At 36.6% G+C, this 27950-nt stretch overlaps 2 protein-coding genes across 6 annotated transcripts in view; both read right to left on the bottom strand.

Moving 5' to 3' along the window:
- The window catches only part of LOC124413393 (rab11 family-interacting protein 4), a 73360-nt gene that overhangs the window by 1678 nt on the left and 43732 nt on the right, over positions 1-27950 (bottom strand). For 3 of the 4 annotated variants that reach the window (XM_046893934.1, XM_046893935.1, XM_046893937.1), the window contains 4 exons: positions 7720-7884; positions 4869-5238; positions 2775-2923; positions 15-65 (listed from right to left, as the gene is read on the bottom strand). In XM_046893934.1, the coding sequence (XP_046749890.1) occupies positions 15-65; positions 2775-2923; positions 4869-5238; positions 7720-7884 (735 nt within the window). The remainder of the gene's footprint in view (positions 1-14; positions 66-2774; positions 2924-4868; positions 5239-7719; positions 7885-27950) is intronic. The other variant, XM_046893936.1, reaches the window with a different exon arrangement.
- On the bottom strand, positions 20301-23750 carry LOC124413394. Of its 2 annotated transcripts, XM_046893938.1 has the most exons (3): positions 23319-23750; positions 21566-21682; positions 20301-20786 (listed from the first exon to the last, which is right to left on the bottom strand). In XM_046893938.1, the coding sequence occupies exons 1-3, from the start codon at positions 23700-23702 to the stop codon at positions 20601-20603; spliced, it is 687 nt and encodes a 228-aa protein (XP_046749894.1). In that variant the 5' UTR covers positions 23703-23750; the 3' UTR covers positions 20301-20600. The 2 variants fall into 2 exon arrangements, with proteins under 2 accessions (XP_046749894.1, XP_046749895.1); XM_046893939.1 differs by lacking the exon at positions 21566-21682.

The following is a 27950-nucleotide window of genomic DNA, read 5'->3' as shown; positions in this document are numbered from 1 at the left end:
AGTGATTATTTTACCTCGGAAACAGTGCAGGACTCGCCGTGATCAGCGTGCGACTGTCCGTCCGTCTGTATGTGAAAAAAGAAAACAAATAAATCGAATGTCTAATTTTTACTTTAGAAACATAGGCGTACACGTACGAAACGAAATATCGATAAAGGGATAATGCAAGGGGATTGTTTACTGGCGGTGCTAAACATCAAACGATTTGAAAATTGGATTCAATGATTAAAATTGTTTTGAAAAGTACAACAGAAATCAATACAAAAAATACTACGTCACGATTCGTAAAGCTATTATTGTCTAATAGAAATCATTCGCGAAATCAAAGTTAAACAATACAGGCGTACGCACAGTTCTTAATATACGTATACGTATACTATATTATAAATTACAGTGAATATGCATTATGCAATGTCGTAAAAAGCAAAGCAAGCTGAAATTTGAAAAACAAAATAAAAACAAGGAAAAACTAACACTATCACGTTTTATCCTTACGTACTAAATAGCGATACTTGAGTGTCATAATTAACTAATGGCCGATATTTTTATTTTATTTTTCAAAAGTCGTATGTTATCGAATTAACATTAGGTTGGGAGTAATGATGGTCGAAATATGGATTGAAGACGACTGGCAACGAGGTGTGTATCGCTAATAACAGGGCTGGTAGTAACGAATCATCAACACCAAAAAAAAAAAAAATACACAGAAAAGAGAGGTTTGACTAGACGAAATATTGAACGAGAAAGTGACAAAATGTCGAACTAAATATTGACATACAAGTGAAAGCTCGTCATCGCGTTGTTAATCGAAGAATTATTTCTAGTGCTTTCACCAATGACGAGACACACTCTCAAGTAGGATGCTCATGTTTGAAAAAATCATAAGACAACCTTGGGATAAAGAACAATTTTTATCCATCAAAAAACGAAAATCAATTGTAAATAATAATAGCATAAAAATTAATAATTTACTCATCTTGAGTGAATTTTTGACGATCGCGACAGAACGACGATTCTCAGAAACGTGTAAAAGGTAATTACTTAATTAAACACGATTTGCTACAAGCCCTGAAAAAGTACTGATGCGTCTAAAAAAAAAAAAAAAAGCATAAAAAAAAACAAAATCAGATAAGTAAAAACGAATTTAATCAGCGATGCGACATTACAACAAAAAAAAAAAAAAAAAAGATCAACAAATTTTTACAAACTTAATTGGCTCAATGGCAAAATCACATTGGCACCAACATATAATTACGTGCACGCGTGATATCACATGAATTCACAATTATTGCAAAACAATTATTCTTTATAATCTAGTCCTCGAAAGAAGATTTTTGTCAAAACTTATAAGTACACTATGTTAGGCAGTGAGTTTGAATATTTTTTAGAAATTCGAATGTATTATAAGTATAAAATAAATTGAACTGAATTTCTACCGATATACACGATTAAATGACTTCATTTCAGTCTTATATTCGTATAATTGAACATGTAACCTAATTATCAACGATATGTACGAATAACACGTGATAAATTACCTGTAATATTAATAATTATAAAAGCAAGAAACTTGACGATAAATAATAAGGCATGTAGCGAGGATTTACAGCAATCAAGTAGTTCCCCTTATTTCCTCAAAGTCAAAATTATATGCAATGGTTTTTTCTGTGCACACTACATTGGTGTTATACGTATAGTGCAATGGAATGTGCTCATAGGTTAAAAAGAACAAATTAAACAAGAAAAAAAAACAAAAAAATATTAATAATAAATAACATAAAGCAAATGAATAAACATAAAAAGTAAGCGTTATTCAATAACTATGGAATAAATTTCTACAGCATTGACGATCTTCTATACCCGTGTCTTTTACCAAATATAATTATTATTACCCACGCAATGTATGCAATGAACTTTATACAATGCAACTTTTTGCGTATATATAATGCGAATAACGTTCCTCGATTAAAGACTTTGGCTCAGAAATAGTAACGCGGATAATTAACTGGGATGATGAAAACTGTATTACCATTGCCCGGACTAATTAAGAAAAGAAATATGTCGGAACCTTGACTTGAGATTAGAATGAATCTTAACTTCAATCTTGGTTACAAAAATCGTGAGAAAAAAATATCATATTTTCGATTAGACAAATCATAAGTTAACTACTAAAAAAACTATGAGAATTACTGAGACTTTTCCTCAAACAAAATAATTCTTTATGAATCGAAATTTTAGTTTCTTAGTTTAGTTTTCATACTTTTCACCGTACAATGTCACATGATTGGACTTCGAACATACTGGTACAAATCGAAGAGAACTTTGATAACATGTTGCATATGAAAATCAGTGATAAGATCGTCAGGTTCGTACTGAAACAGACCAATCGAGTCGGTAGGCTGACAGAGATTTTTACTCGCTGGATCGTTCCACGCGGGTTCCTGTGACGTCAGCGGAATTCCAGAACGTCCGTCGGTTACGTGTATTGACCTCATTATACCATTTAAACAAGACTTCCGAACTATAACCAGACTTCTATATCGCGATACGTTGCCTTCTTTGCACGATGAAACAATGGAACAACAAATTCTGTTTGTTATTATCCCAGGTTTGCGGTAGGCGATAACTCGAGGAACGTTTTCTTTGCAAACAGTGTCGTAATTGGGGGTCGAGAACAGTTTGAAGAAGACTTTGTCACTGCTGAATGAGCTTTTGAACCGTTCTTCGCGATGACGGTGGTTAAGGCCAGGGAAAATGCAAGGGCAGTTAATTACCTGATCTTGACTCATTCCCTCTCGCAATTCCGCTGCCAGACTCGCTTCCGCATTGAGATTCTCCTTGACCATTGGGTTCAGCATCAAAAGTTCTCGACCGGCCTGCAGAGCTGCTGCTGCCTGAAGCTCGTCACGGCATTCTTCCAAACCTTGAGAAAATGACAAGTTAGAAACGTTAAAATTACGATAAGCCTCTTGGGAATGTCGCTTTGCAATGCGTCATCTGGTGGAAAAAAATCAAACTAATACAATCAGGCCACCAGCTAACCGTTGGCTGTGTTTTTTAGCGTGTGGATGGTAGAATAAGTATATCATTGATTACATTTCATTGATTTATGTGACGTGAGTAATTTGAAACTCGAAGAATTACGATTTTCCTCCATTAAATTCAAAAACTTAGGTTATGTGGTGATTAAATGGCACCGACAACCAGGTTATGACGTCATGAGGATATTTTCCAATAGTATGCTGATTTTTAGTCAAGCAGTTTGGAAACTTGGTAATTAACACTTTTGGTATATTGATGTAACAAGTTGGATTTTTTATTTTCAATCGTATTCTCTGAAATGAAATTATCCCAGTTTACTGTTAACAGTAATCTTGGGAGGTTCTTTTTTTAATTCCATTTAAGCGTTGGCAGACATTTTTTTTTTTTTTCTTAGAACAAAACTGCCGGGGGATAAATACGGAACCGTACTGCGTCGTTGAAAAGGTGTAATTACTTTTTCAAGACTTTTAATGTTCGCCGTAGTGCCGCTAAAACGTGAAAAGAAATATCGCAATTAGCAACATTGCTAATCGAACACTACAACTTTAAATATCTGATTATATTATGCAGTTTTTTGTTACATCTTGCACGTGTACATTTAAAGAAGTTTCGAGAAGTCGAAAAACCGTAGCGAAATAACAAGTTTGAAACGCAAAAAAAAATTAATCCTCAAAACTAAATTATTAAACTAAAAATAAAACTGTTTTGCCAGCTCCTTGCGTGTGAAAGCGTATTGCAAAAATAGATTGAAAATTTGGTCGACTGCAGAAATACGAAGAACGAGAATAAGCGATCATCGTCAAACGTGGGCGAGCGAGCGAGCGAGCGATATTGTAATTCAGACTTCTAAGATGCTCCGTAGGCGAGGATCAGGTTTGAGCCCACTACCGATCGACGAATCAACTAAAGGAATTTCAGAATATACACAAGCATTGCCCACGCGTAAAGTCCACCTTGATACGCGTACACTAGACTCTCGGTAACTTCCTGCCATTGGGGTATTGCCATGTTGGCATCGCCTCGCCGAAGGATGTGTCTTAAATCTAATTTTAAAAACTCGCTTTCCGAATTCGAAGTATCGCCATTTAAATAACATGAGGAATATGTCATTTTTCCTAATCAGCAGTGAGCCACGTTAAAAATGATTTTTGATTTAAAATTGGTGTTTGATCACGACACATGACTGGTGAACCGTTCAATATACAGACTTTGTTTTATAAAAGTTTTTACGAAGAACTGAATTGTCTACAAATTTGTTATTTAAACCATTACTTTCAACTTAATAGTATACTCACTAAAGATGTTTGAAGATGTATTTTTACATAAAATTGACTTTCCAGATTTAATTCTTACTTTTCAACCGATTGAGTTACAAACTCTGCTAGTCAGCAAAGGACACTTTTGTAATAAATAAAATTCTCTACGAAATGCTGTTAAAATCAGATTACCTAGCTGTAATAAACGTATCAAATGAGATTTTCCCCATGTTATTGAAATGAGAAATTTTCAAATCCCGAGAAGAATCTTTAAAAAATTAACTTCAACGGATATCCTTCCGTGGCATACATATTATCATATAATTTCATATAATCTCTTTGTAATGGATGTAATCTTCGTAAAACCCTTGCAGACTTTTCATAACTTTGTAATACACACGTATTCTATTCACGTGTAATCCATATAATCATAGACAGTGTCCTCCACTTTTACATATAACGATTAACTCCTTAAATACAAAAAAATTTTTGCAAACGGAAACACCCTTCTGTATGTTCCTAAAAATCGACGCCTGGTGAATCGACTCGCGACACTCGCGGTTGACTCACTTTTGTTCCGAGCTCGGAGCCGCGTCACTTCCTGAACGAGTTCCTCCATTCGATGTTGGTCCTCGGTCCTGGCGATGAGCTCCTCGCGCGCAGCCTGCATCAGTGATTGGGCCTCATTTGCCCTGGCGATTGCCTTGCGCTCGGCTTCCTGGGCTTCCTGAGATTCTCGACGAGCGTCCTCGACAGCCTCCTGAAGGGCGGCGCGATCAGCCCGCGCCTTTTCAAGCTGCTCCCGTAACCGCGCCGCCTCGTCGCGAAGATTCGTGCTTTCCACTTCTGCAGCCTGCAGTCTTATCGCGTAATTTTCAAGCTGGAGTTGACGTTCTCGTTCCAAACGCCCGGCCCACTCTCTATGTCGTCTCTGCTCAGCCTGCGTTATAAATAACAAATTTTGAGTAAATTTTACACTCCTGCGTCGTGTATTTGGTGTTAGTTAAGGATGAACGACAGTGAAATTTCGATAATTCCAAGTTTTTGATTTTTTTATAACGACTAAAAAAGATGTGATCGACAATTGCTCTGAAAAAAATTTGGATTACGGTAGAGTATGTAGCCTGAAAAAAAATTTCAATCTCCTGCGATGAAAGTGTATACGCAAGATACTTTTGAGAACGGTCTGTTGAAAATTTTCTACAAAAAGTTGCCAGCGCATACACTTTCGTCCCAGGAGATTGTAATTATTTTTCAGGACAAATAGACTGCCACAATCTTAATTTTAAGGGAAGGAATTTTTTATCACATCTTTTTTAGTCATTTGAAAAACAAAAAAATTCGATATCACTGAAATTTCACTGGATTTCACTGTTTTTTCCTTAAAATCGGTTTTGAACGATTATTATCATTGTTTTACTTACTATGTCTACCTATAATTTCATATAATTATTGAAAGTTAAATGAATACTTTTACCTGAAATTAAAAAATATTTTAAAGTTAACTATAAACTGTCAAAAAACTTTTCCTCCATTAAGACTATATACTGAAATTTCCGAAATTTTGGTTTCAGTTGCACCGTTTAAAAAAATACGAAATAATCCATTAATAGATTGATGTTTACAATTTAATCAAATCACGATCTATTGTTTATTTGGATTCAATTAATCGATGCGAGTGATTTTAGAAACGAAGTAACATCATATATTTTCCTCGAAGAATTGGGAGCTTCGATAGCGGATTTATCATCATTCAAATCAGTCTTCAAATACACTTCAAGTTTCAGCAGTTACGGAAATCTGGTGTCAAAACAATTCGAAAAACCAATACCACAGTGAACAATACACAAAAAAACATATTTTGTATCAACTGTTACCAATTTTTTTTTTTTTAGCATTATTTTTTCGACATTTATCTGAATAAGGTGATTATAAGCTAACGCTGAGAAATATATTAGAAAGATTGAACACCCCAACGAACGAACAGAACTAGTTTACAATCAGAAAACAAGATTTGTTGAGACAATTTTGACTTTAGCTATACCTATACTTGTTTAACCGGAATTAAATTAGACGACGTATCGTAATGAAATTGCAGAATAAAGATTTCCGTCTATAGTGAATGGGGTCAACCGCAAATTGGTTTGACATAAACTAATTATCAACTTTTACAAAAGTCACTGTCATGCGGAATCGGGAGAACGGATTGATTTATGAGGAAGCTTAAGGTGAAGGTACGATAATTATCTCCCAGTTTTCTAAATTTCTCCAATTTTAAATCAATGCTTCAACCGCATCTGTACAAAACATTCCACGCCGATCCGACTGATTGTCAGATTCAAGCCTATAATCACCTGGAGATTCAACCGATAATTGATTTCATTTTCACTTTTTTAATTCACGTATAATAAATTGCAGTCAAAATACTATATATCCGCAATTTATCTGCATTGAAAACGAAACGTTCATTATAAACAACATTTTTCGTATACTGTTGGTTAAACCAGTAGACTCCATCGATCTGAGATTCTTGCTGAGAAGATGGAAAATGTATAAAATCCGAGTTGCATAAGGATTAGTCGACTTGGCATGGAGCGACCCATTTATACTTATACAGGGTGAGTCAATCGAAACTCCGAGAATGGGAAGAGCTCAGTTGTGTTCATATCGAAGTAAGCTTGGTGGTAATGAGAAATAAAGTCACGATATGACAACAAGACAAGACGAACCTAATTGTTGACGTTCCGTGCTGTCGTCTTTCCTTTACTGTCATATTTTAATTATTGTTTCTCAGTCACAGTGGTTACCTTACTTTGATCTGAGTCTTTGAGTGAGCTCCTCTCATTCTTGGAGTTTCAATTTACTCACCCTGTATATTACTTTAAAGAGAATATAGAATTAGAGAAGACGTTCAAACCCCCCGGTGCAGTTTTCTTTTCTAAGCGTATCGACCGTCGGTAAATCCCATTACGTAACACGTATGACTCGTATAACGTCATAGATCGCGTGTCTTGTGTATCCCCTATCACTATACACCCTCGGACGTCTCGCATTATCCCGTAATCTAGTTACTGGCTATAATGTATCAGGCAAACGCTAAAAAACAATATGATAATTGCGATAGAATTTTATTTCGAGAGTCTATTTAACTTTTGATATCGAAATTGATGAACGTTTGCCTAAACAAATCCTTGATGAAGTTGTGCAATTTTTTCTTTCTTTCAAATATTAATAATATAATTTATGAACGATTGTATTTTCATTATTAATAACTGGTTTCACAAGCAATAATTTCACGGATATTTTACTGACAAACTCCTTTCACTGCCCAAACTCAAATGACTGATCTGAGATTTTTTCCTGCTATCTGAAGACCAGACTTTGGAATTTAGACTTGATAAACTCGGTTTAGAATTCTCACCTGAAGTCGTTCTTCGGCTCTTGTCTCGGCGTCGCGCTGCGCCTCCTCGAGCATGAGGACCCTGGCCTGTAGGGTGGCATTTTCCTGTTTCGCCCTGGCGTATCGTTCCTCGCTAGCAGAGCGGTTGTCGGCCAAAGCGTCCATTTGCTCTTGAAGCAATTGAACCTGAGACAAAAGTGAAAGAAGAAATTTGAACAAAGATCTCGAGAAGAAGTCCGATATTCGATGTATACTCGCCGAAGTCGATCAGCTAGTGCAAGAATCTAATTAGGATTAAATAAAAATAAATCTTCGTCGATATACTTTGTACGTAATTCTTATTAGTAGGCAAATGAATATGCGTATATATGTTAGTATTATATATATATATATAGGTATATACTATACGCAGTACTTCATTGAGCTTGGTGAGCGAGTTTTGGAACAAGCGTCGAAACATTTTCGCGGTTTGAATTTGCCCGTTTGCAAGATTGAGAGGACATTGCCGAGTTGACTATTTTTAATCGTTCTTTTGGAAACCTGCCACTTATAAGCAGTCTGCCAAAGAGAGAGCTGGGAAAACATGGTCACGATTTCAAAATCGCTCTTGTGCGTATGATCGTGCTGATCTTCGTAATAGCCGACGGAGTTAAATCTGTCGATATGAAGTTTCATTCGTTCGATCAATCAGCTTTAATTATTTTCCACGATAATTTGCTGTATCGATGACGAAATGGACACCGCTGATGATGGAGAAGTTGAAACTTCTCGTCGCTGGTTCTTGTCTAACGGTATAATCGAAAGGATCGAGAAGGGAAAAAATATTCGTTGGAATTACGTGGCACGTGATCTTTTTACTAAGAAAATTGATCGGAAAAAGGAGAAAAATGCACACTGTTTGAAAAATTAGATCGTAAATGGTATGTACCTCAAAAAATTTACAACTTTTTTCTTAACAATCTTTATTCTTCTCCGCGCAAAAGTAAGTCGAGAATACAATCTTTCGACTAATCGTTATACACAGGTAGAAATTAATCATTGCCGATAATGATACATATAAATGACGAAAAGGTTTACAATTGTAATTCAAATCAACTATTTTGTTGTAAATAGAAATATCTGATATGCATAGCTGTGAGAGATTCGGTTGGCTATATACTTAAAAATTGGATAACTGTTTCCGTTACAATAATAACGAAGGGAAAAAATGTGTATAAATATATCCGTTATTATGTAAAATCGTTACAGCAATAAAAAATAATCAGTTTGAAAAATAAAATGTGCAAAATAAACGGTCATCAAGTTGTATCTTCAACCAGTTCACTTCGCTTTAGTATCGGTATCAGGTATTTAGAATTTATTATTTTTGAATTTGTAAACAAATACATGAAGTGAGTATTTGAAACATTGCTATACCTTATACATATGTGTTATATAAATAAGTTCTCAACGATTAAGAATATTTGCTCCAAGGACTGGGCAGTGTGTGCAAAATGTACGAGGAGCGTTTGATTTATCAATCAGTTTGAATTCCAAGAGTTTGGATTATTCAGTGTAACTAAGTATGAATCAACTTTATCAAGTGGAGGGGGAATTCAGCTTCCGTCACAACGTAATAAAACTGTATTCTGAGAAACACAGTGACGCTAATTACTGTTGAAACTAGTATATGCTTTTTTCATCAGCAATTTATGGAAATAGCTAATTCAGATTTTTCGAAATTTTCAAATCTTCCGACTAAAATTCGAATAACTATGTAAACTAAAATATTCGTATCATCGAAAGTTTTTTCGCGAATCAAGAGACCCAAGGAAGTTAAATTCATGTCGGATAAATAATCGATTGGGTGACTTTATAGAAACCGAGTCAATTTCTGTAAAAAAAAAAATGTAATTCGTTAATTTCTATGTAACAATAATCAATTGCTAATTCATCAAGGAACCAAAATTATCTACAGTACAAACCTGAGCCTCGACCGGAAGTGCTAGGTTTGTCTGATTTCTGTGTTAGATTTCTAAGAAAGCAGTTTTTTTTTCAAAATAATCATACCACAAGTGAGGGAATCTGTATTCCTCCGAAATTTTGAATTTACCCTAAATAATACCGATAAAATATCCTGTTGATGGTTACTATACAGTCTTTGACAATTTTCCTCTTTTACCATAACTGGAAAATAAACTCGCGGGTTCAAAAGTAAAACTGAAGCTTGTAGCTGTAACCAAAATATGTTATACGTGTTGCTATTTTTTTTAACTGTGATTACTCATTCTGTATACTTTCTTGTAGCAATTGCTATCGTTTAACGATGTTACAACAATTAATTCTAAGGACTTGTTAAAGTAAAACAAAAATACATTTAACATTGCAATAACCAAAAAAAAGTATTACCGGCATAAAAAATTTCGATACTAAACGATGACTAGACCAAATTAGTTTTCTTTTTTCTAGTTAAAAAAATATTCAACTTCTTACTATAACGATACCAGTTTCACAAGATTTTTTTGTCAAGTAACGATGCGTGTAAAAATAACTATTTATGTGGCATGTCCGTAAACCGCCTGTTTTTTTGGCAACGATAAAGATTTCAGGACAAGCTGAAGACAAGCCGGAAGCGAGCCGGAAGCGAGTACTGAAATTATCCGAGTCAAAAAACGGTTTACGGGCATGCCACATAAAATATTTTTTACGGTATAGGCATTGAAAAGCAAAACGAAGAGTGAGGTTATGTCGCGATCTGTTCGACGAAGCTACTTTATTCGGCAGTTTGGGATGCGCACTTCGAACTGCGCATCAAAACTCCGGAATAAAGACTTTATTCCGCAACTTTGTTCGCTGCCGTATAAAGCGTCACTTTACGGAACAAAAACTACCACAAAAAATTGAACTTTTCAATGCCCATGCCGTAAAAAAAAATATTCATATACAATTGTCTAAGAAACTGTGATTATAAAACCGGCCGAGTATAATGTCCGGCGATAATTAAAAAATGTTCATTGTCAACTGGATGATGTCTTACGTGATCCGTGAGATGATCGCACCACTGATTGACCTGGGAAACTTTGTATCCGTCGGTGGGCGAGTTCTGGGGTGAATCCTGAGGGAAGTTTTGACCAAAATTATGCCCTACGGGACTTGTGGCCATCAACGCGCCGTTGGGTCCAAGAAATTGGAACTGACCCTCCCACATGTCGTATTCAAGACCTGCACCCGCCCCCGCCCCGCGGTCGACGGACATTCCACGACGTCGACGATTCTCGAGGCTCTCCAGTTCCGATTCCTGCAGATCAACGGGAACGGCGACGGCGTTCATCGCCCTAATAACCTCCGTTTGATTTTTAGTCCCGATTTTTTCTTCAATCTCTCACGATATATCCTCCACGTTCAAAATTATAACTTCAGTCCAGCACGAAAGGTCGATAAATTTACACACCAAGTTATATTTACACACATACGACGAACAACGTCGCGCATTGCGTAAGTCACTGGCTATTTAAGCGAATAAATCTTGTCTCAAGATTTTCTTTTTCCCCACTATATATATGCGACACAATTGTTTGCCACTTACACGTTGTTATAATAATAATAATAATAATTATTATTATTATTATTATTATTATTACACTTTGGCACTGCACAGTTTTAAACCAAATTCGCCGCAATCGAGAGAAATTTAATGTCTCGTGATTATAACATATAATAATATTATACTTGACACTCGAGCGTTCAACAACAACGCAGCAATAATAATGAATCAGCGGGTCACTCTTCGCAATTTAAAATGACCTTTCTGACTTTTATCTCTTCACTGTCCATATTCATGTCTGCACTATATTGATGAAAAGCGTTTCACACATCTGCCTGTAATAACAATGAAATTGAGCCGAGCGGATCGCGATTAATTTAACGATAAGACAAACGAGCAGGTATTGCAAGAATTCTTATACCTGACACTATTCCGAATCAAACTAATTGTAAGCAATGTAATATTATATTATATCGAGAAGAGTCGCAACCGCGCGTAATAGCGTATATATAGAAGATTGAAGAGAGGGGTGGGGTGGGGGGGGGGGGGGGGGGGGCTTATCTTCTTTTTATATAAATTAAAACAAAATAATCCATATACAGATATATGTATATTGTAAATGAAAATAAATATGACACGCTAAATTATAAAATCGATGAAAAAAAAACAAATAAAAAATGGCACAACAAGAAAAATGATTCATTGAAATACGAACTTCTTTTCAATATTCCTTCGCAATGGGTATATATTGAAACAAATAATTTTTCCGTATCCTACAAACAACTCGCGATAGTAAAAATTTATTCCAAATTGGCGATAAATTTTTTTCTCTGCATTAATTTCACGCGTACGCAAATCTAAATTTAGCTTCGTCGAATATTTATAAGATTTCTTTCAAGTGTGATTATGAATATTTGATATAGGTACGATTCGAGTCCAATGACTCTTGCAATGACTTTGTGTTCGTTTTTTAGTTGGATCAGCAAGAAAGGTTCGCGAAAAAATTTCGCAACAATTCAACGCGTTTCTATCGGTTCAAAACGATCAAACTATCTGCAGATTACAATTATACCGACCAAATTATGTGCGTATATGATACACTCGATACAACAGTATTATATCTATACTTTAAACCGAAAACGCATTCCTCGGAGTTCTTTAACGCTCAATCATATTCTCATACTATTATTATAATAATTCTTGTCTACTATATCATATGATCTATTATATCAGTGTTTGCAGATATATGCATATGTGTGAATATAGATATATGTATACATATGCTGCAGACACTCAATACAACCGTAGGTACAGCTGGTACCTACTCGTTTAGCTCATCAATTTATAACCTCGAGCCAACGCGTCCTAGAAACTGCAATATTCGCGGTACATGCATCCAGCATAAGGTATTTTCGCAATATAAAATTTCTAACACCCACTGCACACATATTGTAAAAAAACAATTACACGAGGATAATCTTCGCCCGCAATTTTCGCTGAGCTTTTATAATTTCCATTCGCCGAACTTACGCGATTGCAGAAATAGCCGAGGAATCATAATAAAAAAAAGTCGTCTCATGTACGTTGTATAGTTTATACATATATGTATACACACAAGTATATATACGTGGTTAAGTTTCAACGACGATAAGTCTTCAACATTAGTTGTTTCTTCTTTTTTTTTTCACTTTCACCGTGTTAAACGAAACTAGAATCTCGCGTAACGCGATCGATCAAAATGATTATCGACGAAATCGAAAAAACTTGACACCACGTAAAACCGAGCCGCGTTATCAATAACCAATAATGTTTAAGGATAAAAATGAGTAGATATATTCTTTTTTTCTTCTTCTTCTTCTTCTTCTTCTTTTCACTTTCTTTTCTATTGCGTTAAATCAACGATCGCCACAAGGCTAATTTCCCGAGCTTGGTTAATTAGCTACGTTCTCGTTCCTTATCCTCGTTTTCTGTTCACGCGCGTTCCTGCCAGATATACTGTCGCTTTGACTTTCAAATGCGCGTTCTTCCCTCGACGCGAAGTCGGCGCTCGCGCCTTAGATACTGAACGTCGACGTTACTTGCCTACGTCTACATGGGCGTCGGACTTTAACCGACGCACTAAAGCTCTGGCGCTATTTACGCCGCAAGCTCACGCGCCATGTTAACACGATGATGCCCTGTATCTGCTAACTTTTGCATTTTTATCATACTCTCTAGGATTCTAAACTGCGGCTTAGGAATGAATGAGCGACGTACACCTACCACGTAATGAGCACACCCGGTATACAATGCGTTACATGTATGTACAATTATATGTATAAGTATGTATACACGTATGTACATACATATCACGCACGACCGCCACGAATAAATCTGTGCGCAATGCTATCACGTGATAATCGCGAAGTAACGCTGCCTGCAGGTTAGAGGGAAAAAAGTAGGAAATAATATCGTTCAAAGAGAATTTATTGTATATATATAATCGTTACGTAGACGATGACAATAATCCGGGAATGCACAGATTATTGGGAAACTAGAAGGAACGGAAACAGTGTATAAAGGAAAAATAACTCAAGCTATACGTTGCGCAATTAATAATATTACATTACTAATGAAAATAAAACCTAAAGATGATATTTTTTCAAAATTCTTATGTGAGAAAAAACAAATTGTTTTGAACATTTCTAAATTTCGGAAAGAGCTTTTCTATGGTATCAGGCCGCAACGTCAATTATTCTAACTGCAACGACTGTTTGACCTTTAACGATAAACTGTAAGTATTCGTTTGAAATTAGTTCAAGATAAGGGCAAGGAAAACCGTTTTAGATCAATTAGTATTACCCAAAGGCCAACATTCACGATGAGATAAGTAATTGATTTTTATCAACGCTTCAAGAATTAAAAGACCCTACTTGCTAATACGATCAAGTAGTGTAAGAAAGGGAACATAAGTCACTTGAGAAAAGTAAAATTGTAAAAAAGCAACAAAAAAAATGTAATTTGTAACAGAAACTAGTCGGATACCTCAACTGCTTTACAGTACTTTAAAATTAAGTAGTTAAAAATCAGCAGAATGTCGAAGGAACTGTCACTGGTTCCTGGACCAAGAAACACTTCTTATTCTACATTATTGAAATCATGACTGGTCATCAATTCAATACCGCAGTATCGAACCAGCGTCTCAAGTTCCTTTCCACATCGAGAAAGTACCGGAGTGTGTACATAAAAGGTGTACCTACAGTTAAATGCCGACACACGTGTCCGCTCATGCACTCCAGGTGAGTAGGTACACTTTCCTTTGCCATTTTTTTCACTCCATGTTTTTCAGTTTCCAGCCTGTCTGATATGCAAACGCTACCTACGGACGCGCCCACTCTCCGGGGTGTTTGCGGCACGGAGTGTAATAAAACACATGTTACAAGTGGGCAGGCATGCATGCATGCATGCATGGGGTTATAGAATTGGGTAACCTAGGTACGTTTGGTCATCGTAGTGTAAAGTTCCTCCAGAGAATATCACGCGGAGTGGAATCAACTGACTAACCAACGCCGGGCATGATGGTCAGGTCAAGCGACCCTTGTTGACCCCCGATTACCCGGTGCGTAGCCAATGACTCATGTATCCGGTGTGCTCTGATAGTCTTATATATACTAAACTGCTGTTGCTGATTACGACTTTCAAATATTTCAAACGCAACGGACGAACGGACGACCCAAGCTTTAAAGCAAGAAGGGTGCGGCCGATGGGCGATGGGCGATGGGCGACGTTGGGTATTGTTCACGTTCGATTGCACCCACGTTTATGGGGGGCCGTTCCATATCCACTCGACCTGCCTCTGGCTGTCAACGTATTTTGCTAACTTTGACGTATGTATAGGTACTTGAAAGAGAGAAATATCCGAGAAAATTGCCGGGAAAAACGGTCGAGATAATATATCGCTGATTGTTTTTTATACATCACGCAAAGTTTTTGCTGCGTAAAAAATCAAAGAATTTTTCATTTTTATTCGGTTGGTTTACGTCATCAAATTATTTTTTTTTTTTTTTTTTTGCATTTTTGCATTTTTACAGCGAGTTATTGGACAGAAAATTAAAGTACTCAAGACTGGTGTAAATTTGGTCATGGATGTGTTTCGGAAGTACAAAAGAAGAACTTTGTTTAAGTAAGTGCGGTTATTGCTATTCTTCTCTTTTTCTTAATCAAATGAATTTCTCACACAATATAATGTGTCGTGTGTCAGTAAAGTGTGTCTTCGGTATAAAATAAAATATTAATTTATTAGAATCTCACTTTTGGTATAGTCTAATTATTCGTTACTTTTTTGTCAAAAAATTTATAATAAAACATGGGAAGAAAAACATTATGCTGAATTACTAAAACACTTATTAATCATAATCTCCAGCTTTCGGAAAATATTTATATTTTCTCTTATCCAGATGCTTTGTAAGGCGTCAGTTGGGAGAAAGGAAATCGAAAATTTGACAAGAGTTAAACGCAAGTAAGTTTGACGAATATATTCCAAATCGGATAAATAATTCGTGATTTTGAGTTTACTACATGATTCGTGCACTCGTTTGTCTAGTAAAAAACGAAACACTTCAAAAAATCAATTATTATCGACGAATCAATTTCACCTCCCGTAATTCGTTTTCGAAAAAAAGTTAAGAAAATTAACTTGCTAAAGAACTTTGAAGGTTAAAGAAGAAGATTTATTATTTAATCTATAAGTTTCGAATTATTTGTAAAATGAATTATATTGTTAGATAAGAAATTTGAAAAGCCAAGAAAAAAAGTTAACTAACATAAAGTAATATTCGTAACTAGCCTGTTGTTATTATTAAAAAAAAAGAAAACTCACAGGGCCTGAAACTATAAAAAGTTCAAACTCTACAAATTGCAAAAAATGTCTCATTCTCGTCACCTCAAAAACGCTTAAGGTGGTTTATGGGAGCATGATAATTCCGGTACTTTTCGTGAGAAAAATATTCAAGCGTACTTTTTTTTTTTTTTTTTGTTGTCTTGCCTCACATAATAATTGTACTCTTGTATCATTCTAGGTAAAATAATGGCAAAAGTAGTGATTGATACTTAATCTGTCGTAAGAAAAGTGATAAGAAACCTTTCTTTTCGATAGTTGTGTATCGATGAAAACACCTCGTAAAAAATTTGTGTTCATATCACGTTGTACGTATGCTCGTGATATACCTTTTCACAAAAGTAGGAAAATCAGTTTACTTACAGTTTGAAAGAATGACTGAAACTACACCCAGTGCTCGGTTTGCAACCATCTCACGTCACGCTTGGCAGTAAATTGAGTGTTGAGCACATCGGACCCTACCCACACGAAAGATGGAATCTAATTTACTAACTTGGGTACCCGACGAATATTTCATGTTATTCGAAAATTACGTTAGAACAAAACATGTCTGCGGTTTATACACGTAATGATAGTCGCCCGGTTAACATTGCTGTCGACAAGTCACAGCCACAAAGGCTCAATATATTATGTAAACGTATAAAAATAAATGAGATGGATGATTTCAAGGCGGGGATGAATAATGGAGTGAATATAAACAATGAGTTGAAACTGGTAGCTCACTCTAGCTCACACTGGTAACAGTCTGACAGCTAAACACGCACGGCTTGCTCATTGGCATGATAAGTTTATTGTATACGACGCTGCAGCATGGAGGGGAAAATGACTTGACCTCCTTCAGAATTGAACGATGAAATATATGAAGGAAAGAAGGTATGTTAGAACGAGTTATAAGAAATTTGTACCGTAATAATAATGACGGACTTAAAATTAATATCCGATGCTTCCTCGAATGCACCTCTTTGAGGAAAAACTGAGAGATGCTGCGTCCTGTACGGTTACTTTAACGCTTCCTTTTTACAGTACCAATTAAACAGATTGGACTCTGCTAACTGTCCACGAGTAAAATGGCAGATTTCGAAAAAAAAAAAAAAAAAACTTAAACATTACAAAAGATTATTTCAAGTAATAGAAAGCAGCAAAGTAATGCTAATTGAAATTTCAAAACTTAGAATAAATAACATCGAAGAAGTAATGCTATTGATACTTTCATTTCTCTACAGAGGATGGAAGAAGAAACAAAAACCATTACTCAAACCCACCTATTGAGAGGTCCTATCCTTATACGAAAACTTTAACCGTCCCACATACAATAGCGCACTTAAGTACATGCGGTAATAAATGTCTAAGAATAAGATTGGGACTGATGACCATCTCTTGATGTGAGTACCTAAAAAAATTCTGTGTACAGTACTCTATATATCTGCGAGTGTTAAATAACCAAGTCATCTCAGCATGATATATATTTTTCGAATAATGTTTCTGTTAGTAATGATAGTAATGATGTACTGACTTATGGCATTCTAGATGGAAATAGTAAAGCCTACAGCGTGAATTCGCCGGTTTTGCTTCAAGCTACGTTACTGTTGACGTACAGTGTCCCACATAAGTTGTAATATACGACATCACACGTGGAACGAGATGAACGTGCGTAAACATGAATGGGTTTGTTTAATTGGTAAAGAATTGTTGGGGTTTGAGGAAGCTCGATTCATGGACTCATTGACGCGTGTAACTCGTTGTGAATTCCTGGACTACAAGTGTACGACGTATTAATCATCGGATAAAAATTCTCCTTATAAATAGCGCCAAACGCAAAGTTGTGGTGAGTAATGAAGTGTTGCAATATTGCATTCGTCAGTGTCGCTTCATGCATTGAAATACAATTTCTGTCTGACGAGCTTTAGGCTGCATAAAATAAACCAGCACCGTCATCAAGACGGTTAAGATTTGAAGACAAAGGTAGGAATTAAAAATTGGAAGCTTACGAATGATCATGAGTCTATACAAATTGTCAGAACTATTTGTAAAAAATAAGCAAGATTACTATTTATACGGAGAGGTAAATTTTCATCTTCCTTTTTATCATGAAACAATAAAGAAAGGACAAAACTGAATGAGGTTATAGTCGGTCATATCCTGGCTATAAGTAAGAGTTCAATTACTGCTAACCAGAAAAAATAATGGCGACTCGTTTCCAATCACTGTGGTCACTATCTGGAGCCATTCACTTGCACTCGTCAAACAACAACTACACGTTCTATAATTAGCTGCATCAAGTTTGATAAATCTAAACGGCAACGCGGAGTGAAAACCGTTTCGCCAACATCAAACATCATATGACAATATGAAAAGACAAGATGAATATTGTATATACAACGACCGACGAAGAGGCACTAATGAGTAACACTTGCATCCTAATCCCTAGAGATCGCCGTGAACCTGCAAGTCGAAACTCAGATGGCGTCCGACCAGACGACGCGACGGCCATGTTCCAGATGTGGTTTAATTATGTTGATAACGAGAGTCTGTCCTCCCGTTTTGCTTAAGCATGAATTAAAAATACAAAGCAGACGATGGGAACACTGTTTTTCGACAGTGAGTAGGTGTTGATATCGTTTCGCGCAGCAAGATCGAACCCAATCATTCAATCATTCACGTTTTAGCTTTTTTGACACTAATCCTGCTCAGAAATTGCTGCCAAAGCTTTGATGAATAATACATACTTGCAGTTATATGACAGCTATTCAGAAAATATTCTCACGTTCTTGTGCTGAGAAATGATTCTTGCCTATTCTGAAGAGCCACCCTGAGCGTGTTGCTTGTACATCGTCCACGCAGTGTATCCAACGCTGCCCAACAAAATCAAAAAACTGATGAAAGGCCAGCCGCTCCAACTGATGAAGCTCTCGTGCTGCATCTTGCAGGCCATAATCTGGTAATCGGAAGAATGAATATCCTCTCTGAGTCGCTCGTCTTCGGAAGCAACCAAGACTCTCGGTGGGTGTTAAACGCTCTGATTCATCGGACGAGGTTTTCACTATAGAATGATCTGTACCAAGCTCCACTGATTAAATTTTAATATACGAATAGATATTTTATTACGCTTTAAAATTTATCTATTATATATAGAGAAGCTAGTGTCAATGTTAGTGAAAGAAAATTTATCAAAAGAATAGACGAGCAACTGTTTTCGCGATTTTATTCTTTTTCTTCACGCCAACGACGCTCAGCTCCTCTATTGTTACGCAATGGTTTCCTCCTCGATTCTCGACGTCACTATTAAATATGGCCACGCTACTCACATCACTGGATTCTGCGACTTGCCAAACGCTTCGTCACAGCTACTCGAAGAAACCGCATTTAAAAGCATATTCATCTGGAATAAGCCTTGCGCTTGAACCGATTTAACACAACTTCAGAAAATACTAAGACGTCATTTGCTTTTTAATCTATTTGGTGTTCAGTTGTAAACTCAATATTTTATCTGTGCACTGAGCGGATATCAGATCTCTACACTTTTATTCAATGCAGATTCCTCGAAGTTTACTCTCCTTAGGGTAATAAATTATTTCTCAAGATCTAGCGCCATACGTTGATTTCTGGTTATAACACTAGAGTACCATAAATGTTTGATGAATTTAAAAAATTACTGCGTTTATACTGTTCATCGTTATCCAAAAACGTGACAGGTGCCTTGAATCCTAACAAACTTCATCCGCTAATGACATATATGCATTACAGTATATTAGAAACTGTAAATGTGTGCGTAACCTGCACGATTGAATCCAAAAAGACAGTCCTGTATCTAATTACAAGTTAGAAGATATATCAGTCGCATTACATGCGCGTTAAAATAAATCCAAGATCTAATCAAATCGTACTCTTCGAATGTTAATTAATTGATTTTTTTTAACCGTCCGGAACTCGATATATTCCAATATTTGAGAGAAATCTCTAATCTGTTCTATACTTTCAAATATTCTTATCACAAAACGAGTTTGGAGTTAAAATTGGTGAAATGCTACAAGTAAGTTCGCCTCATAAAGTTTAACCAAGAGGTTTGTTTACCGTCTTGTATCTGATGAATTTAAAATAATGTATTTCAAATGATAAGGCGAGAATCATCATTTTGAGTTTAGAGATTCTTTCTCCTATACGACTGTTCAAATCTTCGCGCAGTTGCAACTGCATAAGTGTCGTCATATTTACACAAAGAAATATGTAATGACTCTAATCTTTTGTCACAGCAAGTAGCTTAGTCCCATCGCTTCCAATGAAAATCCCTCCCTTACTTTGTACTCAAATATCACAGATCAAATCACTCTAACGATCGCCGAGATCTCGCAGTGTGTAAATCACGGCAAGTCTCAGGAACCACGAAGCTCGGTATAATGATCATCACGCCTATGAAGTTACGAACGTACTTTATCGCTGGAAGACTCGCCGGAGATCTAACAAGTGAGACTGGAAGGTATAAGCATCGTCTGCACGAGGAATCGGTTAGATTCCGGCGTTTCTAGTCTTCGAACGGGGCACGCCATCCAGACAGGACTTGCTCCTGCCTCCGTGACCAGACAGGTTGTCGGAAGAGTCTTGCCTCCTTGACGAAGAATCGATAGAAACCCGCGTGCAACGATGGTGAGGTTCCGTCGATTGGCCAGGCTTTACATCTCTTCGAATTCCGTGCTGTTTTTGAAAAATCAAACTGCACGTGAGCCGATCGTTGCCAAGCGTTTCCGGCTGTACGTGATATTTCAAACCGATAAATTACAGTTTTCTGTCAATTCTATAGGCGTGAAATTTTCCGATCGTCATCGATTCTTGTGATTTTACTAAAGTATTCTCGTTTGGAAAGTTTTCTCAGCAATCCACGTAATTGCGGCACCAAAACTTATGTCAAGAGGTAGACGTCTTCGTGGTAAAAGAAAATATTTTACCAGACAAAAACTATGATTCACTTGAGGATAATTAACTATTCCGAAAATTTAATTTTAAATATATTCTTTATAAAACCTGACGAATGTTCAATTAGTTTACCCAATCAATTGGACGTAAAATGAAAATTATTTCAATCTATATAATATTTTGAAAATATTTTAACCCACAAAGGTTTTCTTTTTCAATTATACGATTTATCAGCAAGTCGATAAAGGACTGAAGTTCTTTATTTGTTATATTTATTTATTTATAAGTGGGTTGAAATTTTGGTGAAACAAGATTTTCTATCGGAATGAAAGTATAAAATACATTTCAATTTTCTCCACACATGGACATTGTATCTATAATCAAATGAACCAACATTTCGAATCCGGACTAGCAGAGTTCAAAGCTCAGAACACACACGTCTCATCTTACAAAAATCGATGACCATGCGGTACACGAATAGCGTGAGTGACGTGAGGCTTATTATTAATATCACAGTAAAGTACGGGTCGTTGATCAATAAATCGCGCTTTGGCACCTACCAACGAAGGTTGCCTGCTCCTTCCGGACGATTGCAGTGCAACGTACTCGGCGGAGTCATTTTCGTGAACATCGTCAGGGTCCTCAGACTGGCCAATCTCATCCGCCGACGCATGTCCCTACAAGGAAAAACGCCGAGGACGAGGGTACAGAACGAGGTGAAACAACTCTTAAAATCTAGGAGCGGATGCATGTAAGAATCCAAAATCTCAGCTTTCTGGACCAGGACAATGATAAATGAATGCATAAATCGAAAGTGAAGAGAGCTCAGCTCGCATGTCCAGTCATTGGTGTACGTATGTATAAAAGTATCGTTTTTAGTCCAGTGATGAAACACGTGCAGCCAAAAGTCTATCAAAAAACAAACATATTGCATGGAGAAATCGTACGGTAATCAATAATTATATATATTAGGGTGGCGCAAAAAAACCGACTATTTTTTTTTTTTTTTTTTTTTTTTGAGTCTCGTGTGACAAAACGTTAGTTTTTGATGTTTTAAGAGCCCACTCAAAGGACAGTTCGAAAAAAAAATTTTGAGAGGTCGCTCCACATTTTTTAAAACGTCAGAAATCGTCAAAAATCGATTTAAAAAAAAAAAATTTCTCGTTGCGGTATAATTTTATAGACAAAAAAAAAAAATAAGTTTCCGAAAGCTTCAGTTCAAAATTTGAATTTTGAAAGGTCGCTCATGATTTTTTTTCAATTTTTTGGTGCATTTCTTTAGATCTTTTCGAGCGACCTTTTAATATTCATATTAAAATTTCAGACATTTTTTTTCTTTAATTTAGTAAGAAAGAATCGATAACAATACACCACGACATGAATTAAAAATCAAACAAAATACTGAAAGTATAATTTTTTTAATTCAAATTTTTGACGATTTTTGACATTTTTTAAAATTTGGAGCGACCACTTAAAATTTTTTTTTTGAGCTGTCCTTTGGAGTGGGCTCTTAAAACATCAAAAACTAACGTTTTGTCACACGAGACTCAAAAAAAAAAAAAATAGTCGGTTTTTTTGCGCCACCCTAATATATATATATACAGTTTATAACTTCAAAGAGAGACAAATATTTACTCATGTATCCAATTAGTTAGGCTTGATTCTTAACCGCATTCACTTTAGTTCCGGTTTAAGGCGACGCAATATTTGAAAGAAACAAAATAAAATAAATCCACTTCTCATCGAAGTAGCATTCGATGCCTTCGTTTTTGCAAACAATTTAGCATATTATTTATGTGATCGTGATGATATCACATCCGCGAAGCGGAGCAATTTCAATCTCTGTTATAGGTTAGCACGTTTCACGCCATCATTAAAAAGTTGCCTACTCAAAGATTTTTTATTTTAATTCAAGAGAATGTTACTTTCGAATGCAACCGATCGTTAAGTCCAATCTGATGCATCTCGATAGATTCTTCGATTTTCTAAATTATGTATTCGAATGATTTGGTCGCGACAAAAAATGCTCATCCATAAGGTATATATGTATAGATAGTGTCATGAAATTGCTTCGAACCGGTAAAACCTGAATCTGGTCTACCTAAGATATTTCTCTACTCATACGTACGCGTGTACCTAAGTAAATATTTCTATCTCTTCCATCTACCTCAATTTCCTAATCAGACAGAGTAGCAGAAAGCAATACTCGATCGACAAAAAATCCACACTGTCTTCCACAATTTTGTGAAAAAATTCGACAATCCAGTTACACAAATATAAAAAATTGAATTAGGTAGACGGTGAAATCTTTACCACAGTTGATCTGGTCAAGTGAAAACTCGTCGGGTTGTGGCCTTCGTAAAAGGGAGATCGAGTCAGGTTTCGAAACCCTGTCCTTGGCAGGACGTACGTGTAGTAGTAGTAGTACAGGAAGGCGCAAATCGAGAGGATGATAAGCCCGGTAAAAATTGTCGATCCAAACGTGCTTTTCTTAGGCTCCGGGTACAATCTGCTCGGGCAGGGGGGGTTGTACGGGGTAAAACTGTGACAGGGTTGATTCTGATTTTGAGGCGACGATGGCTGCTGAGTCATAGGGTCGTAGGGCGGATGCGGTTGTTGTCGTTGGGGGTTGTACATCGCAGACGAGGGTGCCGAGCGGGGAGATTGGCAGCAACATTTTTCCGGACTGGATCCCATATAACCGACTTGTACCACAAAACTACCGGATCCTTTTCCGCCGAGATAATTTCATAACGAAGAATTTTGAAAATACTGATATTCGAGAATGAATTTTGCGCGCAGGATATTTTTCTAGGCTATGTCAGTTGACAACGCAGGTCCGTTGTGAAGTATGCGCTGAATTGTCAAGTGAACATATAGCGATAAGTCGGTTTGAGGTGCTTATAAAGACCCGTTGTAAACCTCGAAAACGCGGGGATGAAAACTCCTATACCGCTCAAGCGATCAGAGTGAATCTTGGGCAGTTAATGCCTTATTTTGGCAAACAGTAGAGCGTCGTTTTACTTTTTCAAAATTTTGAAAAATATTTTACAGATTGGTTACCACTCACAGAAATTGGCCAAAATTTCACAGTTGCACTGAATGGATCGAACTATCCGATATGATGCCACTCGGCGGTGATGGAACACACATTTTGAGCCCAGACCCATGAGATTTGGTGGTGAAATGACGGAATGGCAGCTGATCTGGTTTTCGATTACGAAGAACACAGAAATCTCATTTTGGCGACATTTGTTACCGATATTTACGCACATGCCGGTAATGTATGCGTGTGATGTCGGTAAAAAATTACTGGCATGCATAAAAGGTCGGTAACAAACGTCGCAAAAATGAGATTTTGGTGTACTTCGTAATCAAAAACCAGATCAGCTGCGTCATTTCACCATCAAATCTCATGGGACTGGGCTCAAAATGTGTGTTTCATCACCGCCGAGTGGCATCATACCGGATAGTTCGATCCATTCAGTGCAACCGTGAAAATTTGGCCAATTACTGTGGGTGGTAACCAATCTGTAAAATTTTTTTCAACATTTTGAAAAAGCAAAAAGACGCTCCACTTTTTGCCAAAATAAGTCATTAACTGCCCAAGTTTCACTCTGATCGCTTGAGCGGTATAGGAGTTTTACATCCCCACGTTTTCGATGTGTACAACGGGTCTTTATAAGCACCTTAAGTATGTGTCTGGCCTCACGACTGAACAAACAGAATCCCATGTTGGTAGATATTCGGTCGTCATTGGCATGTAGCTATCGCTGGATAGTATGTAGAGAGCGTTTCTGTTTTCTTTTGGGGTCTTCTTATCAAGTTGAAGGCAGGATTTTTCCGTTAGCTTGGTTCGCGCAGCATGGTCGAACACTCCAGTGTCGTGTATAATCTTATCTGCCCTTTTTGTCCACCGAGAATGTTTGCCCTGAGCGATATATCGAGAATAAAAATACTTCTGAATTTTTTTTGCGTCTGTACAACATTCGGTATTTATTGTTAATTTTTCCGATTCGTTTATTTGATCGTTGCGTTTATATTACAGATGTTTATACGGTAAGTCGGCGTCGGTAAAACCATCTACAGCGGTTGGATATGAGTCAGGTTTATACTTCAGTATATGTATAAAATGTGTTAAAAATAGTTTTCCCGTGGTTTACGTTACTTCCGTAGCTACCATCTTTCACACATACATACATATGTATGCGCAACGAACGCGCGGTCGAATCATCGCTGTGACTATCCATACAAATAAGTGCATATAACACGTGCACGCAATTTTACGATGTGGCTAATGATGCGTGGTACTGCAAGAGTAATTTCCATCGTCCGCATTCCGTCACCTCAAGAAGGTCTGTCTACTCATTTAACAATAAGACCTGTAGTTCAATTGTTAGCAAATAAATCTCTAATATGTAGAGCCAAGTTCATTATTCAGCGAATCATTGTAATAAGTACATTTCAGTCGATTGCTGTTGCGATTTTCGTATCAATGTTCCCCAATTATTGACATTTGATTTTAATTCAGTTTTCGAATAGCCGACGCTATCTATCAAAGCCTGTATCGTATAATTCCCGGAAAAATGTATATGAAATTTTGTGTACAATATTATTCTTGAAAAAGTACAATTTTCATATATTTTTTAAGTTTTTCGACTTAAGTTCAAACTTATTTCCTTTACCGAAAAGTTACAAAGGTTCTGACGATATGGAATTAAGCCAACGATGAATTGTGTACTTTGAAACCTTTTAAAAATTGAGTCACGTTGTTGAAACTTTGAAATTTAATAGTTTTTTCGCGATCATTGCATAAATGCTGATTATCAATAAAAAAAATAAAAAAATAGTTTCAGACATAACCTAAACTTCCATTTACTCGAATCAACTGCTAGAGTTTTTGATAAGTTGGTTAAATGAATTTTTACCATTCAAAACAAATGGCTTTAGGCTGGCTATTAACCAGCCCTAGAATTTCCCGTTCTCACACTGCAGATTTCAAGTTCATAGAGACGAAAAAAAAAGTAACGTCAAATTCGAATTTCGAACTACAAATTCGGATTCGCGATTAACGATTTTAAAGCCTTCGGATACCATATTACATAAAAATATGCAATTTTTTTATTTTTAATCACCATAATGGATCCATCATTACAAATTTTGGAAGTCTGACTTTGGATGCATTATTGCTGACCCAAAAAACCTCCGCCTAACAATTTCTACCGAAATCGAAATATTTTTAGATTTTTTCCACCACGTCGAACCACTCTTCTGGATTTCGCAATCTGACTTAAAATTTGTGATTAGGGACCTAAAAAACCTCACGATACCAATTTTCAGTAAAATCCATTCATTTATTCCGAATCATAATTTTTATTCGACTTTTTAAAAGTTATTTAAATAATTGAAAAAGGTACTGAACCGATCAAAGCGAAAATGTAATCACTTCTGAGTTTGGGAAATCAGTAAGATCATTGATCTAGTAACATTTGCCTTTAATTTGATTCGATGTTCTAAACTTTACATCACTTTTCTATAGCAAAAAATTTTTTTCGAAATTCCTCAGACCCAGGTCCTCTAAAGGTTAACAATTACGAAAGAATCTTAATTAAAATAACACCCGTGACTGTAAGATATTCCGTTTTAAATTCCGTGTCCAATAGACATAAAATTCATCTTTACATCAACTCAATCTGTATTATTACTCAACCTCCGAGACGATTCCAAAACGTCGTTAATCATCACCGCACTTACAAACCCTTAAGCCTTAACATCACCTCGCCATTCACTCACTGCACTCATCAAATAACGCGATTTCAGTCTTCTTCGCGAAAACATGCCCGAACAAAAACTTATTCCTTTGTTTCAAGGCGATTCTTGGGTTCGACGTCAGCACCGAAGACTCGAGCTTCGTTCAACTTCACGCACCAGGGCGTCCCTCGACCCACCCACGTCTAAACGCGTACTTGCACTTCCAAACCAGCTTGGATTCAATCGTTCAACCACTTCTGTTCGCAACACTCTGTTGCCTGACGAAATCGCTCATCTCGCCTACCGATTGAATTACCCGCCACTAAGACTCGGGCGAGCTGACGGAGGCCGATCGACTTCAAGGCGAAGCCGGTTTACCGATTCGAAAGACACGGACTAATCGTATCATTTCACGCACAATCCCACCTGCGAGCGATCGCACAACGGATGAAAATCGTCCGTCCCAGTCAAGTGACCGGCGCCGACTGACAACTTCCTAAAGACTCCGGTGACCGGTTCAGTTCGGCTGGTTCGCCGCAGATCGTTCCTCGATCGCTGCTTGGTTCAAGCTTTTTGCGATCGAGGTGAAAATGCGTTCAATGCGATCTTGGAGGAATAAGACGGATTATGAAATTTGACACTCTCTCATATATTTCTGACGCTTATATTATGAATATTAAACTTTCCACTGAACAGATTTCGGAGAATCGTTAAAAATCTATCAACTTTGACCCACGACACATTAAAAGTTCTCGATCATATATCCAAATCTCTAGTGACTCTGAGTTTTGGTATACATATTAAAAAAGTCGATTGGGTGAAGTATTTGCTACTCATACAGCAGCATGGAAAATTTCAAGCTACACGAGTTGCAAGTTTGAAAATTATAAACCAAATCAAAATTAGCGCAATATTTCCATTATTTGGTAAATTGCCTTACGTAACATTGATAACTGCGTTGTGTTTGCGAATTTTATAAATAGGATTGAAACACGTGAGGATGTTGTTTTGCCAGCTGTCAATTCGTGTGGCGAATCCACCGATCCATCACGCGGTATCCAAAAAGGCAACTCCGTATCTAAAAGGAGTAAAATATTCCACTACACGAATAATATATTTATCGTCGATATGCTTACAAGTTCTCTCGAGTTGCAGACATTTTAAAAACAATACAAGTTTGGCAATTTATAAATT

This window comes from Diprion similis, chromosome 12 (assembly GCF_021155765.1).
Source record: "Diprion similis isolate iyDipSimi1 chromosome 12, iyDipSimi1.1, whole genome shotgun sequence".
NCBI classification, from domain to species: Eukaryota; Metazoa; Arthropoda; class Insecta; order Hymenoptera; family Diprionidae; genus Diprion; species Diprion similis.
Note: the sequence above shows the minus strand (reverse complement) of the source record. Positions and strands in the feature narration are given on the sequence as shown.

Excerpts from the sequence above, each read along its gene's own strand:
- LOC124413394 (XM_046893938.1), bottom strand. The coding sequence starts at position 23,702 with ATGGGATCCAGTCCGGAAAAATGTTGCTGCCAATCTCCCCGCTCGGCA. Across the intron at positions 21,683-23,318 it reads ACTTGACCAGATCAACTGTG|GGACATGCGTCGGCGGATGA; the intron begins GTAAAGATTTCA and ends TTTTCCTTGTAG. Across the intron at positions 20,787-21,565 it reads GGAGCAGGCAACCTTCGTTG|CACGGAATTCGAAGAGATGT; the intron begins GTAGGTGCCAAA and ends TTTCAAAAACAG.